The sequence below is a fragment of the Periplaneta americana genome, chromosome 4, assembly GCF_040183065.1.
Source record: "Periplaneta americana isolate PAMFEO1 chromosome 4, P.americana_PAMFEO1_priV1, whole genome shotgun sequence".
In the NCBI taxonomy this organism is placed as follows: Eukaryota; Metazoa; Arthropoda; class Insecta; order Blattodea; family Blattidae; genus Periplaneta; species Periplaneta americana.
In genome coordinates this window covers 105,072,757-105,090,185 of record NC_091120.1, presented here as the reverse complement: position 1 = coordinate 105,090,185, position 17,429 = coordinate 105,072,757, and the positions used below count along the sequence as shown (strand labels likewise).

The 17,429-nt window shown below is 34.4% G+C and overlaps 1 protein-coding gene across 8 annotated transcripts in view; it reads right to left on the bottom strand.

Annotated features, from left to right (window-relative positions):
* Positions 1-1,564: 1,564 nt before the first annotated feature.
* The window catches only part of LOC138698100 (uncharacterized), a 960,595-nt gene continuing 944,730 nt past the window's right edge, over positions 1,565-17,429 (bottom strand). For all 8 annotated transcript variants that reach the window (XM_069823820.1, XM_069823825.1, XM_069823823.1 and 5 more), the window contains one exon: positions 1,565-9,310. In XM_069823820.1, coding sequence (XP_069679921.1) covers positions 9,183-9,310 — 128 coding nt within the window. In that variant the 3' untranslated portion in view covers positions 1,565-9,182. The remainder of the gene's footprint in view (positions 9,311-17,429) is intronic.

Genomic DNA, 17,429 nt, shown 5'->3' with positions numbered 1-17,429 from the left:
GTATGTTTCTCTGCTGAACCGAAGTTGCGCTCGAGTGTGAGTCAGATTCCACTTGGGCTGAATACCTGGTTGAGTTTTTCGGATGTTTTCCCCAATCATAAGGGGAATGTCAGGTACTCTATGGCGAATCCTGGGCCTCAGCTCACTAAATATCACCTCGCTATCACCAATTCCATCAACACTAAATAACCCAGCAGTGAATTTAGCGTAGTTAAATAACCAAGAAAGAGAAAAAGAAGATTATACTAAGTGATATGCTATGGAGTTAAATGACAGCTGTGAGTAGTATGCGATAAAGATAAATGGAAAGAAGACTAAGACCATGGTTGTAGGAAGATAAATAAAGAAGGTAAACGTGCTAATTCGAAATCAGGCAGTAGAACAACTAGACAGCTTCAAATACTTGGTGTGTACTATAAGTAGTAATATGAGCTGCTGCCAGGAAGTCAAAATGAGGATGATAATGTCAAAGGAAGGTTTTATTAGAAGAAGGAACATCTTCTGTGCACTTGTGGAAAAAACTAAGGAAGAGAGTGCTAAAGTGCTTTGTGTGGAGTGTGGCATTGTATCGGGCAGAAACTTGGACATTACGATGAAGTGAAGAGAAACGACTAGAAGCATTTGAAATGTGGATAAGGTAAAGAATGGAGAGAGTGAAATGGACATACAGAATAAGAAATGACGCTATGCTACGAAGAGTAGTTGAAGAAAGAATAATGCAGAAGCTGATCAGAAAGGGAAAAATGAATTGGCTGGGTTAATGTTTAAGAAAGAACTGTCTATTGAAGAATGTCCTGAAAGAAATGGTGAACGGGAGAAAATTTCAGGTCATAAGAAGATGTCAGATGACAGACAACATTCAGATAGGTATATCAATCGTATGCGAAGACTAAGTGGAAGGCGGAACATAAGAAAAATATTGGGGAATTCTGTGTTTCCAGAGAAACACCTGACCTTGAAGAGAAAACTCTGAATGAAAGAATATAGAGACATATTATCTTCTTTTCGTTATTGTTCGTTAAATCGTACTTCTGAAAAGTTTGTATTTTAATATTATATACACTAAGTAAAATTTGTATTTGATTCCTTTTCTTTTCTGGGAAGCCACGACGACCCATCCGAAACCCATAGTAATGTATTTTATGTCGCGGACTAAAGGTTAAGAACTCCTGTTCTACAATAATTAATAACCTGGTTCATAAATATCACTCCTATGAATTAATTACAGTACTTTAACTTTTCTTCAATTATTTACAACTGCACTTTAATGTAATATTCTATCGTATTTTTAACTTCCAATGCTCTTGCCATATTATAATATTGTCATACTCGATAGGGTGTGTCCAAATTATTTCAATGACACGTTAGACATACTTATATAATACACATAGAAAATTTTCAACCATAAACTCCTGGATAACATGAATGTAGCAGTGGTAAAAATTGTAATAAATAGAGAGAACTTGTGTAAAAATGTAGTCTAAAACAATTAGATAAAAAGCAAGAACATAATTCGGTACACGTACAAATATTTTCATTTGAAAATATGAATAATACTTCCACAAAACATTATAAAATTAGTCATAATTTTAATTCATAATAATATATTTTGAGGTATATATACATTAATTCTACAACAAACCACTTGAATATTTGATGGTTTAGAAGGAAAGTTTTGTTTGACACAGAGTCATCAATGATTTCTACATTACAGAAATGTCTATGAACCCTCTTTACAGTGAAAAACAGTAGGCTATGTCTCTTCATTTCCGAGTAATTTTAATACGATTATTTACTTATTGTTGTTCATAAAAATCTTTTCCATTCGATTTAAAATTATTTACAGAGTGAAGATACATCAATTATCATTCACTAAATTAATATTTCAAGTTACGAACAACAGTAGCTTTATATACAAATGTTTGTAATATACTGGCTGCGTTAGAAGGTAAGGTCAGTCGTTAAGAACGTGATGAAAAACTTGATTTGCTGCAAAATATGTAAATATAATTTTTTCGAATTCGTCCCCGTTTTTCAATTGCACGGTGATATACTTTCCCCTGAATGTCTTATAATAAAGACTCATTTGTTATTTAATTTTATTAAATAATCATGGTAAGCACTTGAATAAGCTGCTGTGGTATATCGTTAAAGTTCATAGAAAAAGATGCTGAAAATGTCTCCCACTCTTACATACATGCAAATCTAACCTCGCGTTGCAAGTTCTACACTCTCTGCTGCCGAATCTCCACTGCACCTGTGTGAATCTTTGCGACTAGATCATCTCTATTTGACATGTTAGAATTGTAGACACGCTCCTTCATGGAGCCCTATAGGAAGAAGTCCCGTGGCGTCAAGTCTGGAGACCGTGCCTGCCAAGAAATTGGGCCATCCATAATCAGAAGTTGGACAAACCAAATGTAGATTATAAAAATACAGTACTTTCATCGCAATAGAGCTTATTTATCTAAATAAAACGATAAATGTGTTCATAGGATATGACAATCAAAGGAATAGTTATAATTGTGCAACTCGAAAACGGGAACGAAATGAGAGAAATGGTATTCACATCTTTTTTGCAGCAAATCAGGTTCTCTATCACCGCCATAATGATTGACCTTACCATCTGATATATTCCGTAATATAATTATGAAGAAATAATAAGAGAATTGTACCGAAATCACATGCAGATTAAGACCTACTGTTTACCGAGGAAAGAGGTAGTACACAAAAATATACTCTTTACACAAAATTAATTATTAATACTTTCGAAACTCATATTGATCAAAGTATCCTATCACATTTATAGGAATTAAAAAATAAGTTACATTAAATCCCCATCCCTGTACCTCGCAGACAACAATAAGTGTCCGTTGGACAACTTCGCTGGTCTCGGTGTGGATTTTTAGCGTCTTCATTTGAAACACATCGCCGCACTGCGTGGCAAACTTATAAGAAGAAAGAAGACATTCTCCCTTGGAGACGCAAGATACTGCTCTGTGTCTGTCTTCGCGGAGAGAACCGAAAATAATTAAGGCAACTTACATTCTACAAAATAAAGTCAAAATCTGGGATCCTAGAACTAGAAACTGAGTTGTTTCATAGAGGATCAGATGTCAACAACGAAGCTGTGAAATATGATATACGAAAAAAAATGTAAATTAATATACTGGGCTTTTATTTCAAAACTTCCCAGCCTAAATAACTATGTAACTAATTTAAATCGAATTTAATTAAACAAAAAACAAGCCGATTTAGATTCTGAGGGAGAAATTTAAAACCAGTCTTAATTGGATATTAGGTTTCAACCCCTCACCCCCAGCCATCCCCAGTTTGAAATTTCAAATGACACACCAATCTTTTGATACTTAAATTTGAAAGAGTAGTAATTGTTTATACATCTCATTCATTTGTTCTCGCAACATTTTGTTTCCTATCGTCGCCTGGCAACGTGAAACCGTTTAAATTTTAACTAAATACAGAAGATTTCAGTTGATTTCAGGTTGAAAACAGTATATTTTTGGTAATTTCGTAAATTTATTTGATCAAATTTACTAAATTAAATATACGAAATGTGCTCCATTCTTAGTTAGACAGTAATGAAGCACAGTGGCGCCAACTTATATGGGCCCGTGAGGCCCGAGCCCACCCAATAATTTGTATTATTATTATTATTATTATTATTATTATTATTATTATTATTATTATTATTTATGAGAATTTTTTATTTTAACTTGAACCCACACAATGTTTTCCAAAAGTTGGCGCCTCTGAAGTAAAGCCTAAAAGAGGCTTGTGCAGGAAGTGCTGCAAACTTAGTTAATTGTAAGTTCAAATAAAAGTTTTTCTGATTTATTTTCTAGAGAGATTACCAGGCATTTTGAAAGTTATTTGCTTCCATAATAATGATGTAACATTTAAACTTTTAAAGCAACGTATAACTCAATGAAGTGTAACCCTGACAAAAAAAATATATATTTTAAGATGTTTCCCCCTTAATGTTTTTTATGCCAAATACTATTTCTTGAACACATCCTTCTTCATTTCTTTGAGTTCTACCTACAACAGAATATATGCTTGGCAGCGATCACAGATCTAATCGATTAAACCAAAAGAATCTGAAATTAATTTTGATGTAGTTTAAAGATTCAGCTAAAACAGAAAGATGACTCAATTTACTAATGCCTCTTCCATATTACTGCACTACATCCAAGAAAAATGAGAGAATCACACACATACACACAATATTATATATATATATATATATATATATATATATATATATATGTATGTAACTACCGTCCAGCTATTAAAACTTATGAAAAATACCCACACCACATCAGTAATAACTGTAAAAATATTATCTTACGTAAGTTTTATTGTTTTCAGTAAAATACTATAGTCGTTATTCTGTAAATTATAGATATTAAGATCTAATTTATGAATCATGATATTCTCTACGTCTACTTATACAATCCCAAAAGGTTTCACTTGCATACCATCAATATATCAATAGCATTAATGTTTATCATTAGTGACAAATACATCATGGCATAAACCGTAATAATATTCAATTTTTAATGGTAATAATGTCATCAAACCTTCTTGTTTTGTAGTTTTTAATATCTAATACACAGCTGCAGTCAGAAAATTACACACCAGAGAATTAGACCTGCAAATTACTTTTAGTAAGTCTTGAGATATTCTAACAAAGTTTCACAAATAAAGATCGACATATTGGCGTTATGATGTCAGAGAATCTGAGCTCTAAATATGTCAGCAATCGTGAAAGTCATGGCCTTTGTGTAATACTGTTTATTGTAGTGTGTGTTTTGTTTTATGCTGAAAAGCCTTTAGTACTCAAAACTGACTAAAGATGGATTTTGGAAAAATAGAAAAATTATGTAGGAAAATTGACATTTCACTGAAAACTACTATTTTTCTCCACAACTTTGGATGTCAAGCTTCAAAATGAGGGGTCATTAATTAAAATCCGTTCAGCCGTTTTTCCGTAATTTCCATTACTAGTTAAAATTATATATATCGACTTTTATTTTTATTTTAGATTATTTTACGATGTTTTATCAACATCTTAGGTTAATAAGACTCTGAATGAGATGAAGGTGATAATGCCGGTGAAATGAGTCCGGGGTCCAGCACCGAAAGTTACCCAACATTTGATCATACTAGGTTGAGGAAAAACCCCGGATAAACCCTTAACCAGGTAACTTGCCCAGACCGGGAATCGAACCCGGGTCATCTGGTTTCGCGGCCAGACGCGCTAACCGTTACTCCACAGATGTGTACCATATATATAGATGTTGGAACTCCTTGCAAACTTTTTTGGTGTGTTACCTGACTAGTCCGATTACATACTTTGGTCATTTTGTTTTTCAGTTCTTGAAAGTTTTCAGGCGCAGGAGTATAAACAAGTGATTTCAAATGACCCCATAGGAAGAAATCAAGCGGCGTCAGGTATGGAGATCTCGCCGGCCATTCTACAATACTTCTTCAATTAATCCATTTTCCACGAAATTTTCTTTCCAAACATATAGTTTCTGTTCTCTTTTGAAGGATATACACCATTTTATAATAATTTCATAAACAAACACAACTAGTATATGAAATGTTCAATGGTATCTGTAGCTTTATTCTCTTCAATTCTAATCAACAATAGCAACAATCCAGGTTGCCAAACAACGAGAGAAGACAAAAGATGCGAAAACAAATTAATGAGATGTACAAACAATTGAATACTCTTTCAGATTCACAAACAATTGAATACTCTTTCAGATTCAAGTGTCACAAGATAGGGATGTCATTTGAAATTTCAAATCCGGAATGGATGGAATAAGAGAGTGAAATACAATAGGCAATTAAGACTGATATTAAACGTCCCCCTCAAAATCTGAGGTGGAGTGTTTTTGTTTATTTCAATTCAATTTACATTATACCTAATTATTTAGACTGGAAAGTTTTGAAACGAAAGCCTTGTATATTTTGTTTATAGACTTCCTGTTTAAATGTGTTTAATTTGTTAATCAAAGGATTTATATTTATAGTAAAAGTAGGAATTTTATTTACTACTTTACAAAAATATGACTATAGGCCCCTACATAATTATCTCGTGATATCGGATGGGAATTTTACTGCGTCGACATTGAAATGAAGGCAAAATACGTTGCTAGTTATGGGAAGTTGATAAATAAGATAAAGATGAGATAGTTCTCTAACAGCAATAATCTTTTTGTACATTTTCTTTCGATTTTGATGATGATAATTTTGGTCCAGTCCTCTGTTGAAAACTTTGCGTTAGTTGTTTGAATATGGTTAACAAATTCTTTTTTATTTGAACAAAATCACAAAAATGAGAATATTTTCTCAGGATCGTTGTATTAAATGAGTCTGTACATTTTTCAAAGAGTTGTCAGATTATTCGACAAAACTGAAGAAAACAGATTGTTATTTAACTCAGAATTTTGAACTATTTGTCGACAATTTGATCTATAGAAACAGGACATACATTTCTAGTTATAAATATATCCTCGGCACTAAACTTATTACCTTATGTCTTATCTCTTTGCATGAGATACCCTGTGACATTTAAAGATCATGTAAAATAGTAAAAAGACTAGTATACTAGCATACCTCTTCATGTTGCGCGAGATTCTGTGTCCAAATACCTTCAAAAAGAGGATATCTGTTCTTTCTCACTCCTCTATAGTAATTGGCTATTACAGAATTAACAGGTAATTCAGGAAATATAGTACATTGAAACTCATAATATATTAACATCATTGGACAAATTATTTATCTTAAGGAAACATGTAGTGTGCTACATACAACATTAAGTCTAGAAAATTGAATGAAAATTATCCGCGTACTTAAATTTATATATAAAATGAAAGTTATAGTAGATTGAATTTTAAATTCTTTACACTAATTTCTCTTAATATAGGCAACAGTCTATCAATTAGTAAGTCTTGAACATCAAAGTTACTTTGATCTATTTAAAGTACCTGTTTTCAGTTCGAGTAACTGAACAGACATCGAACCCCTGCTCTGTGCTGTAGCATGTCAAAACGATGATTGACATTGCCTGGCACTTTCTCTCGGAGCGATAATGACTGAGATATGGTAGCATTGTGGCATGGGAAATAGGGTACACCGAAAATATCTCTCCCCGACACTGTTTTCATTTAACAAACTTTCATTTGGATCAGCCAGGATCTCTACCTAGGCCTCCGGAAAGGAAAGTCGCCCATTTCTCCATTGGAATAACGGTATGGCTTGCTAAAGTTATAAGCACATATCCTTTATGCATCGTAGAGTCAACAATTTCGTGGCGAAGCTTCAGTGCACTGTAAGCAGAACGCAATTATGTACAGTGTATGTTTTTATACCTGATCCTTCTCAGCTTGATGCGCAGTGGTCTCGACGAATCCATTGTGAGAATATTTTCACTTTGAGGGGTATTGAGTCAGTTGTGGAATGATATTCTCTGTATGGTGTAGGACATCCCGCTGCACAGTAGATCGGGCGAGGGGAACAATCACATGCTTCTCGCCCCTCCACTAACTCGCTCTCTCCTCACATGCGCTGAACCGGTATTAGGTCTAAATACAAACATCGCTAGTCTACGTGCGTGGTTATGCGAATCATGTAGTCCGAAGCTTATGTGGAAGTAAACAAATTTATTATGTAAGCATTAGAACAAATGAAAATGTTAAATTTTTTACAGAAGTCCGTAAAATAGTAATTAAAACTTCGAAAATATGGCAACAAATACAGTATTTGATCAAGGAACACTGCGCCATAGGGCAGCTTTTAAATTGCACAAAGTTTCAGCTGCCAACTTAGTGTGAATGAAGTTCTCTCGGTCACATGAAGTTATCTAAGATGAAAAGTAATCCCTTTGGTCTATTAAAAAGAGACGTATTTCAGGATTTTCGGCATATAGCAGCTTTTAAATTGCACAAAGTTTCAGCACGCCAACTTACTGTGAATGAAGTTCTCTCCATCACAAGAAGTTATCTAAGATGAAAAGTAATCCCTTAGGTCTATTAAAAAGAAACGTATTTCAGATTGTACCCTGAAATTGTACCAACGGTAGAACTGCATTTTAAGTGTTGTAAAATATGGGTTTATAGAATACTTAAAATCAAGAAAGATTTGTAGTTCCTACTTGTTAAGGACTAAGTTTACAGATACATAATATATAGATTTTTTTATACAAGAAAGAGATTTATTCATATATAACCCAATTTCAAAATATTCAACATTTTGCTCCTTTACCTTTAGCAGCTAGAATTTTTTTACGGGCTTCCTCATGACAACAAATTATAGTATCCATACCTAAATCCATTTAGGTTCCTGATTTTCTCAAGCCAATCTCTATTATGAATACAGCTCATGCATTATGCCCAGACACTCCCCCACTTTTCCTACAGAGCTGCACACGAGATCGGATGAGTCTACTTACGAATTATAGGGGAATGGGTTAGCCTTTGCCTTGAACTCGGCAGACACACGCCCGACCTTCCTTTCTACTCCTACCCCCTGCAAAGAAGCGTTGTTCCCCTACTGCGCATTGCGAGTGTCTTGACAAAATGCATGAGCTGTACATTCATAGTAACACTGAATCAGGTCAATTCGCGTTTGTAAAAGCAAAACCATTATTTTCTGCTATGAATTTGAAAAAAAAAAAAAACGCACAAACAAATTTACTCAATCAAGAATGGGTTGAATTGCTTTTCACTTATTTCATTTGTCATAGCAGAAGTTTCTGAAAAAAATATCATTACTGAATTCCGAAAAACCCTATATTTTATACACCACGATAATGTTATTGGTGTTACCGTAAGTCGTAGCGCATGAAATTATTGACTCTACTGCGTATTACTCTGTGTTTATGTATTCATATTCAAATAAGTTGTTTTTCCTCTCCAACAGGTAAAAAGCATTTCGTAACATGAATATTCACATTTATCATCTTTGCTCTTGGAGAAGTCGGAGTAGAAAGAACAATACATAAATAATAGGTGTGAGGAACCTTCTATTTAAAGAAATAGAGTTGACTGTAAATATAAACAACTCAAGATTTCGATAGGAATTGACCCGTATAGAAAAGCGATGTCTTTCGTGAAGTAACTTGAGAGCTATGTTCACGTCAGTCGCTCTGTTCATCTAATGGCAGCAAGGTGAAGAGCACTCAGGGAGAACAGCAGGAACAGTTCATATTGAAGCGGGCGCGTGGGGATTCGTGTTGCCTTCGAGTGAATACCGTCTCCTTGCATTGCCTCCGAGTGTTCTGAAACAAAAGTTAAACATTTATATTACTATTAACTTCGAGAAAAGACTTTCAGCTTTATCTGACGACGAAAACACACAATCCAGTCATTTTCGACTGTAACTGTATAACGAAACACAAAGAGAAGAACACTGTCATGCTGCAAAATTGATTTCGAAATTTAAAATATACTATACGTTATATCATATCTAATGAGAATAAAGCTAGTTTCGGGATATTAACCTACAAATAGCTTTCATTTTCTGTACCTACTCTGAGTCTATTTATCTCGGTTTGTTATAAATAAATGTAGGGCTAGATATCCAAAATAAAACAGGAATTCCCGTATCCTAAGTTTTGTCCCAAATTCAGATGCTATTTTATTCTGGTGATTAACATCAACATTGCATTTTATAGTAACGGTTAGCAGCCATAACACACTATCTTACCTAGCCGCAATACGCATATAACAAATGATGCCAGGTTTCTGTAATCAAATGTCCCTACTAAAGGTTCTACAAGAAATTTAAGGACACACATTCGAAAGAGATGTTTCAATCCTGTCCTTAAACTTATGTGAAATCCCCTGATGTACATATAAAGGAACAAAATGCTTGTGAAAAATCAAGTTTTTTACCCCAAACCCAATCTCCCTATCTTTGAAACTGTGCATTATATAGGCCTAACAATTTTTCTGTTATGAAAACTGATTGAAAAATTACATTTTTTTAGGATAAAAATGAATTACTCCAGAATGAATGTACTTAGATTAATGAATTTTGGGGTAGAGTTAGAAATATCTGAAAGACTTCTTGTGCAAATATTACTTTTTGTTGACACAAATTGTGACATCTCGTTCAATCATTAAAATCCAGATTTTTTACTTGATTTTCTTTAGGAAAAATTGCCATTTTCTAAAATTCTCTTGAGTTTGAAATTCGTAGCAAATTAACTCGGGACCGCCACTGTCACTTACATCTGACCATTCCAACACAGCGTTTGAGGGCTAGGGCGCCCAGGAGCTGCCCTGTGTCTGCCCAGGGCGGACCCCCATTCCTCTCTGTCGCTGAGGCTTGGTGATGTAGCCTACGAATGCATGCGATCATCAGCTCTTCTCGTCTGTTCGATGATATTCTGTAGGCATTGCTGGATTGTGCGTTCCATCAGTCATTCATTCATCCATATGGAGCACTATCGTTTCTGCTTAACTGCTTTGAATAAAAATTAAGAGAAGTGCGTCTACAGTCCGTTCAGGATATAACTCCTCTTGGGAGGGCTTGTATCTTGTCTACATTTATGTATCTGACGACAACAATGTTCAACGTTTAATATGCCATATCAATTTACAGGCAAAAACGTATAACATTAAGCGTCACTTTGAACTTAAACATTCTGATACCCCCGCTCATATTATCGGCGAAAAGAGTAAGGCATTAATAACGAAACTAAAGGTCGAAATGCAGTCTTCTTACGAAGAGGTAAATACCATTTCAACTAATTAAGTGCTCTAAGGGCAATATAATTAAGTTAAAGTTTAGGTTGTAGTAGTCCCGCACCATGGCGTCGTGGTCTAAGGCATCCTGCCTAGGACTCGCGTTGCGCAATGCGCGCTGGTTCGAGTCCTCATGAGGGAAGAAATTTTGTCATGAAATTTCAGCCAATGTGTGGGACCGGTGCCCACCCAGCATCGTTATACACTTGGGGAGCTATGATAAGTAACGAAAATCCGGTTTCGCAAACCAGCTGTAACGACTGGGGGAATCATCATGCTAACAACACGATACCTCCATTCTGGTTGGATGATCGTCCATCTCTGTTTCGGCATGTGGACGTGAAGCCAGCAGCCAAGTGGTTGGTCTTGGCTCTTCATGGGCTGTAGCGTCACGGATTTTTTGTTAGGTTATAGTAAGTTTACTTTGAATAGTTGTCAACATTGCATGGAAATTATTATAAAAAACGTTAATTAAATAGTTAATGGATTTTCTGTCCCTTTAACTATGTATGTATTTTTTGTATAGAAATTTTGTCCCGGTCCCACACATGTCCTTAAAATTATTTGTTTTCTTTCTTTGGCAGCACTTTGAGCCAAATTCCGAAAGAGCTGTCCATGCAAGCTATATTGTTGCCCTAAATATCGTCAAAAGTAGCCGGGCTTTTACGGATGGAATGTTTATAAAGGAGTGCATGATTTCAAATTCAGAGATATTGTGTCCTTCCCTGGTGACGTTATTTGAGTCATTTAGTCTCTATCCACTAACAATCTCTCACTGCGTGCAGGAACTTGGTGAACATTTTTATGACCCCCTTTTCTGTAAATGTTGAGCAGGCTCCAGTCAAATTCCAAAGAGAATTGATAAGGTTTCAATGTCAAACAATTTTGAAAGATAAATATTACAATATTCCAGGCGGCCTCGTAGAATTTGGAACAAAAAGAGTTCTCGCGTATCCACGCATTGATGTACAATTTAATTGTTATGTTTGACTAAACATACCTCTGCGAACACTTATTCTCAGTCATGAACCTGAATAAGAGTAAAACTAGGTCATATTTATCCGATATTGCGATGGAAGCAGTGATACGCAATCATTCTGCTCAAACAATTTTCCCTGATATAACTAAGTTGGTGAAATCAAAGAAATGTCATTTGTCTACCTAACTACAGAAAAAAAAGACAATTTTATTTTGTTGCGTTATTTTGTAATGACCAATTGTTGTCATTCTTGAATTCTTTCTATGTGTCATAAAATGTGCCATCCATATACCTCACTGGCTCACTTCACCCCTTGCACGCATGCCTCCTTCTCAGCGATCGGTATTCCGTCTCTTTCCTACTCACTCGCTGTCTCTCTCTGGAGTTCGGCACGATTCCTACGAACCTAGAGCTACCATGCGGTATCACAGTGGCTGCCCACTTGGAATGGTCTGACTTACATTGTAATTGGGGGGGGGTGTTAATACTGGACAACCAAGTTATTCCCTCCATTTTAGTAAACAATTGTGAAGTTTGCTACAAGTTCCGAAAAGTTAGATTTCTTCCTTGAAAGAAAAAAAGTAAAATTGAGTCGAAATTTAGAAGTGTGGACGTGAAATGACAGATTTTTGAGATGTGGAAGAATAACTTGAGATAATATCTAATTTTATCCCAAAATTCATTGATCTGAATACATCCATTCTGAAGCAATTAATTATTTTCCTACAAAAATGTAATTTTTCAGTAAGTTTTCATAACAGAAAAATTGTTACAAATCCGCAGTTTGAAGATAAAAAGTTTGCGATAAAAAAAACCTTCATTTTTCACAAGAATTTGTTCCCTTTATAAACATCGGGGATTTCACATAAGTGTAAAGAAAATAATGAAACATCTCTTTCGAAGAATTGCACTTAAACGTCTGCTAGAACCTGTATTCTTGTAAAATATCCCTACTTGAAGCAAAAATAATTCTTTTTAATATAAGGAATCGTAAATAAACTGTGTTCCAACTAATATAATAGGTGAACGGAAGTAATATTATTGATTTCAGGGAGTTATTTATTTGTGATATTTCGAAGGAAAAGGCTCAATACAATTTTAATCGCTTCTGTTTCCTTTTTTAGATATAAAAATTGTTTTGTAGGAAACACTTCAGAGCATATTTTTGGGAAACCCCTTGATTTAATTCCAGATATGTTCAGTCAATTTAAGAGGGCAGTGTATTATGGTAATAAATAGTTGAAATAATGTTAGTTTCATCCTTTAAATGCGCAGTAATTTGATCCCAACATATATAACATTTTAAAATTCCTTTCCATAAAAAAGTTACATTTCTGCAGATCAAATTTCTGCACATTTAAAGGACAAAAATAATATTCTTTCAACCATGTATTACCATAATACACTGTTTTCTTAAATTGACTGAGCATATTGGAAATTAAATCAATGGCTTTTCCAAAACACGCTATGAAATGTTTCATACAAAATATTTTTATCTGGAAAAGAAAGCAAAAACGAGCAAAATTATATTAAACTTTTGGTTTGAAATATCATAAAGAATAACTCCCTGAAATCAATTACATTACTTACGGTTCATTCTGTATAATAACAGAAGATGTTTTACCTTGTGTAGTCGGCCTCGGTAGCTTAGTCGGTATAGCGCTGGCCTTTGTCTTCTTGAGGTTGTGGGTTCGATCCTAGCCTAAGATGATTGTGTGCTCAATTGCGACAGGCTCATGTTAGTAGATTTGCTGGCATGTAAAAGAACTCCTGCGGGACAAAATTCCGGCACACCGGCGATGCTGATATAATCTCGGCAGTTGCGAGCTCGTTAAATAAACCACAATTTAAACATTTTTACCTTGTGAATTCCAGATTCCCTTTAGGTCCAACTAGATATCTTCAAAAATTTCTTTGAAGTGCTACATATTTACACTTTTGATACATGGAACAGCGCTTTGATTGATTAGTACAAAGTGATCCATTAAATTAAATCTATGATTATGTTCAACCACATCATAAACATATTATCGAACTTCTGATTTTATAATCTGTTCATCATATTCAGATTACATTTTGCAAATCGTGTACTTGGGCTACAAATAGTTTAATTTGAATTGTAGTCTCTTTGTGAACTTCTGTTAAACCGTCCTCTATGAGTTCACTTTTACCGGCTACAAGTTCATTTTTACATCTATCACATTTAGCCTTATTAACGTTTTTAGCCATGCATAATCGACCTTTAATTTACTACCGACATTCCTTTCCTGCTTAGAGTGGTGGGACCTCCGGAAAAATTCGTATTGGAAAACAGAAATTTACCACGATTTTAGAACACTATTTTAATCACATTCACTTCACAAGGAAAGCTGAACTCACACAGACCCCCCCCCATGATACACATAGGCCTAATGCAATGATGCAACAACAGAAAATGTAGTGAACAAATGTAATCAGGAATTACGAAATTACGCATCGCGAAAGTCCGTTTCTGATATAAGAGAGCATATGGTGTTGCTTCACTATGGATGACGTAATCATAGATGTTTCGTGTTAAGTGTAGATCAACGTGTATTTGAGATTCCTATAACTATAAAACTAAAACTAATTAAAATGCGTGGCGATTATTATGAATATTAACAATAAGAAAAGAAATACCCTCCAATCTGCCAAATTTATAAAAAAAATTCCCTCAATCTCTATCAGAGCTAAAATATCCCTGCGATAGGAATTTTACTCTACACCTGTCAAACACTTCCTGTAAATATGTTCCGCTGCGTAGACATTTACTGAGCACGGCCGAGGTCATCAGCTGGCGCATGCGCTTCAGCGTGTTATGAGTAAAACGTTGAAAGTGGTTTATCTTTGCGCTAATAAAAAAACCGGAAATTTGCACAACTAATGCTTTCATTTTGGATAGATTTCAACCGAAACACACAGGAAGTATACCAATCATAATCGTAATGAGAAATTAATTACTTTTTCATAAAAAAAGGGAAGTGGACTGTGAATGTATAGTACTGTAAAATTATTTTAAAACATGCACTAACAGTCTTCATCACATCTGTCACAATATTTATAATTGAGAAATAGAAACTTTACTAGTGAATCTTTAATGAATGCTGAATTAAATAAGCATGGTGCTGAAATGTTCTGGCAAAGGGTCAGAGTGACCAATAACTTTAATTTTAATGTTTCACATTTATTCAATAATTCATAATTTTATGACCAAGGGCAGGTCTTTCACCACAAACCCAGCATTCTCAAATATTTCCTATTTTCTGCCTTCCTCTTAGTCTCCGCATATGATCCATATATCTTAATGTCGTCTATCATCAGTAAGGTTCGAATAAAGTAGCTGTATCAGGATAGGCGTCCTCGGTCCTTGCAATTTGTTTACAAACATTAACTAGTTGTCCGTGTTCTCCAGTCATTTCACTGATTTTTGAACTAGTGTATGGGGATCAGGTAGAGGTTTAGCTAATGAAAGGGAATAGTGTTCTCACGCAAGTCAAGGCCCTATCCCATACAGCTATACAGCCTATCCTGATATAATTACTTTATCCGAATCTTAATTATCAGATATCTTCTTCTGCTCCGTACTTTTCTCCCGTCCACTATTCCTTCCAGTACATTCTATAGCACACAGTTTCTTCTTAATTAGTAACCCAACCAATTCCCTTTCCGTTTCCTGATCAATTTCAGCATTATTTTTTCTTCAGCTACTCTTTCTAGCACAGCTTCATTTCTTATTCTGTCTATCTATTTGACACGCTTCTTTCTTCTTCATATCCACATCTCAAATGCTTCTAGTCGCTTCTCTTCACTTCGTCGTAATGCCATGTTCCTGCCCCATAAAATGCCACACTCCACACAAAGCACTTTAGCACTTCTTTCCTTAGTTCTTTTCCACATGTCCGCAGAAGATGTTCTTGTATCTATTAAAAGCTTCCTTTGCCTTGCCATCCTCTTTTGACTTTCTGAAAGCAGTTCACATTCATGTACACATGAAATGAAAACTATTAAACCTAAAGGTTTCAAAATTTAAAGACTTTGTAATTTCTTTGTGACAGAGGAAATTAAATATTATTTCTGTAACATTTAAATTATGTTACTTTCATGATATACCTTATATAGAGAATTATTAAAAAGTCCGTTGTCAGAAAATCCGATTTTAGTGCAGATAGTAAAAAATGGGAAGAGGGGAAAGTTGTCGGAAATTTGTTGTTGTTGTCGTCGGAAATTTGTGCCTCTGATACAATTTTCTCAATAGGAATTTACTTGGATGATGATTAATTTACCCAGTGAATCAATAACAAGTTACGTCGCTAATATTGATGCAATTTTCTCACGTAATTTGAAACGATTGCAGAGTAAAGTTGTCATATCTTACTTTAGCTATAATAAATTTAAGCATAATACTGTAATTATAGTTTCTCATTGCCCGAAGCTTAAGACTTTTCACTTTATATATATATATATATATATATATATATATATATATATATATATATATATATTTGTATAATATTTATTTATTTAATAGACTTTTTTCAATTGGCAGAGTTAAGGTCATAAGTTCTTCTCTTCCACTCAAACAGTATAGGAACAATAGCAAAATGACATAAATTAATAATAACAACTGTCCGAAGACAGGTCTGAACCTCACGAGTGATACCAACATGGCACCACTTATGAAGAAACTAAGCCAGGAGATAATGGGGTATAGTGGCCAGTTCCTTTCCTCCTCCAGTGCATACATCGTTGATTAGTTACATATTACACTAATCAGATTTCAGATGCATACAAACAATTGTATTTTCTCAGACACGTATCGTCAAATGAGATGTAATGTCTGGAAATAGATGTATTTAAATATCAGCCAGAACCTCAACCAGAGATAATAATAATAATAATAATAATAATAATAATAATAATAATAATAATAATAATAATAATAGCAAAATTTAGAGAAGTTTAGTTATATGTAATTCTAAGTGTCAAACAATATTGCAACAATGTAAATCGAAGTAATTATTAAAATAATGAGAAAATTAATACATTAAAAATAAAAATCATATATGCTATTAGAAAAATTACATTTTAAGAAAGATTACAGTCTAAGCAGTCTATTAGACAACCGGCGTTTGAAAGTAGTCAATGTCTGACGTCCCTTAAGATGTGAGGTAGGGAGTTCCATTGGCAAGAAATTGAAACGGTGAATGATGAGAAGTATCATGAAGTGTTACGATGTGATATACTCAATGTGCCAGTGATCTCAGATCGAGTATTTAGGTCAGGCCTGCAGAACTAGTAAGTAGGGGAAATATGACATCAGTTTCACTCCACTTCTACTGGGGATGAACGACTTCTGCGAAGGGTTGTTTACATTCTTTGCGCGTGCAAGGTCTATCAGTGGCTGCACTGGAATTTTCAAAAAGGATTGTAATAAAGTCATTGTATTTATAATACGTTATGTCGTTTCAAGGTTTACAATTATGCTAGATTTTCTGTCGGTAGTTTCTTTGAAATTTCTTTGCACCCAGCCTGCTTTAAATTTTCGAAAACATTCCTCCTATCATCACCTACGGAAACATAAATTTATAGCATTTAAGTAATGAACCTTTAAGTCACTATTCATTTCAATTCAAAATGAACACAACGAGTGA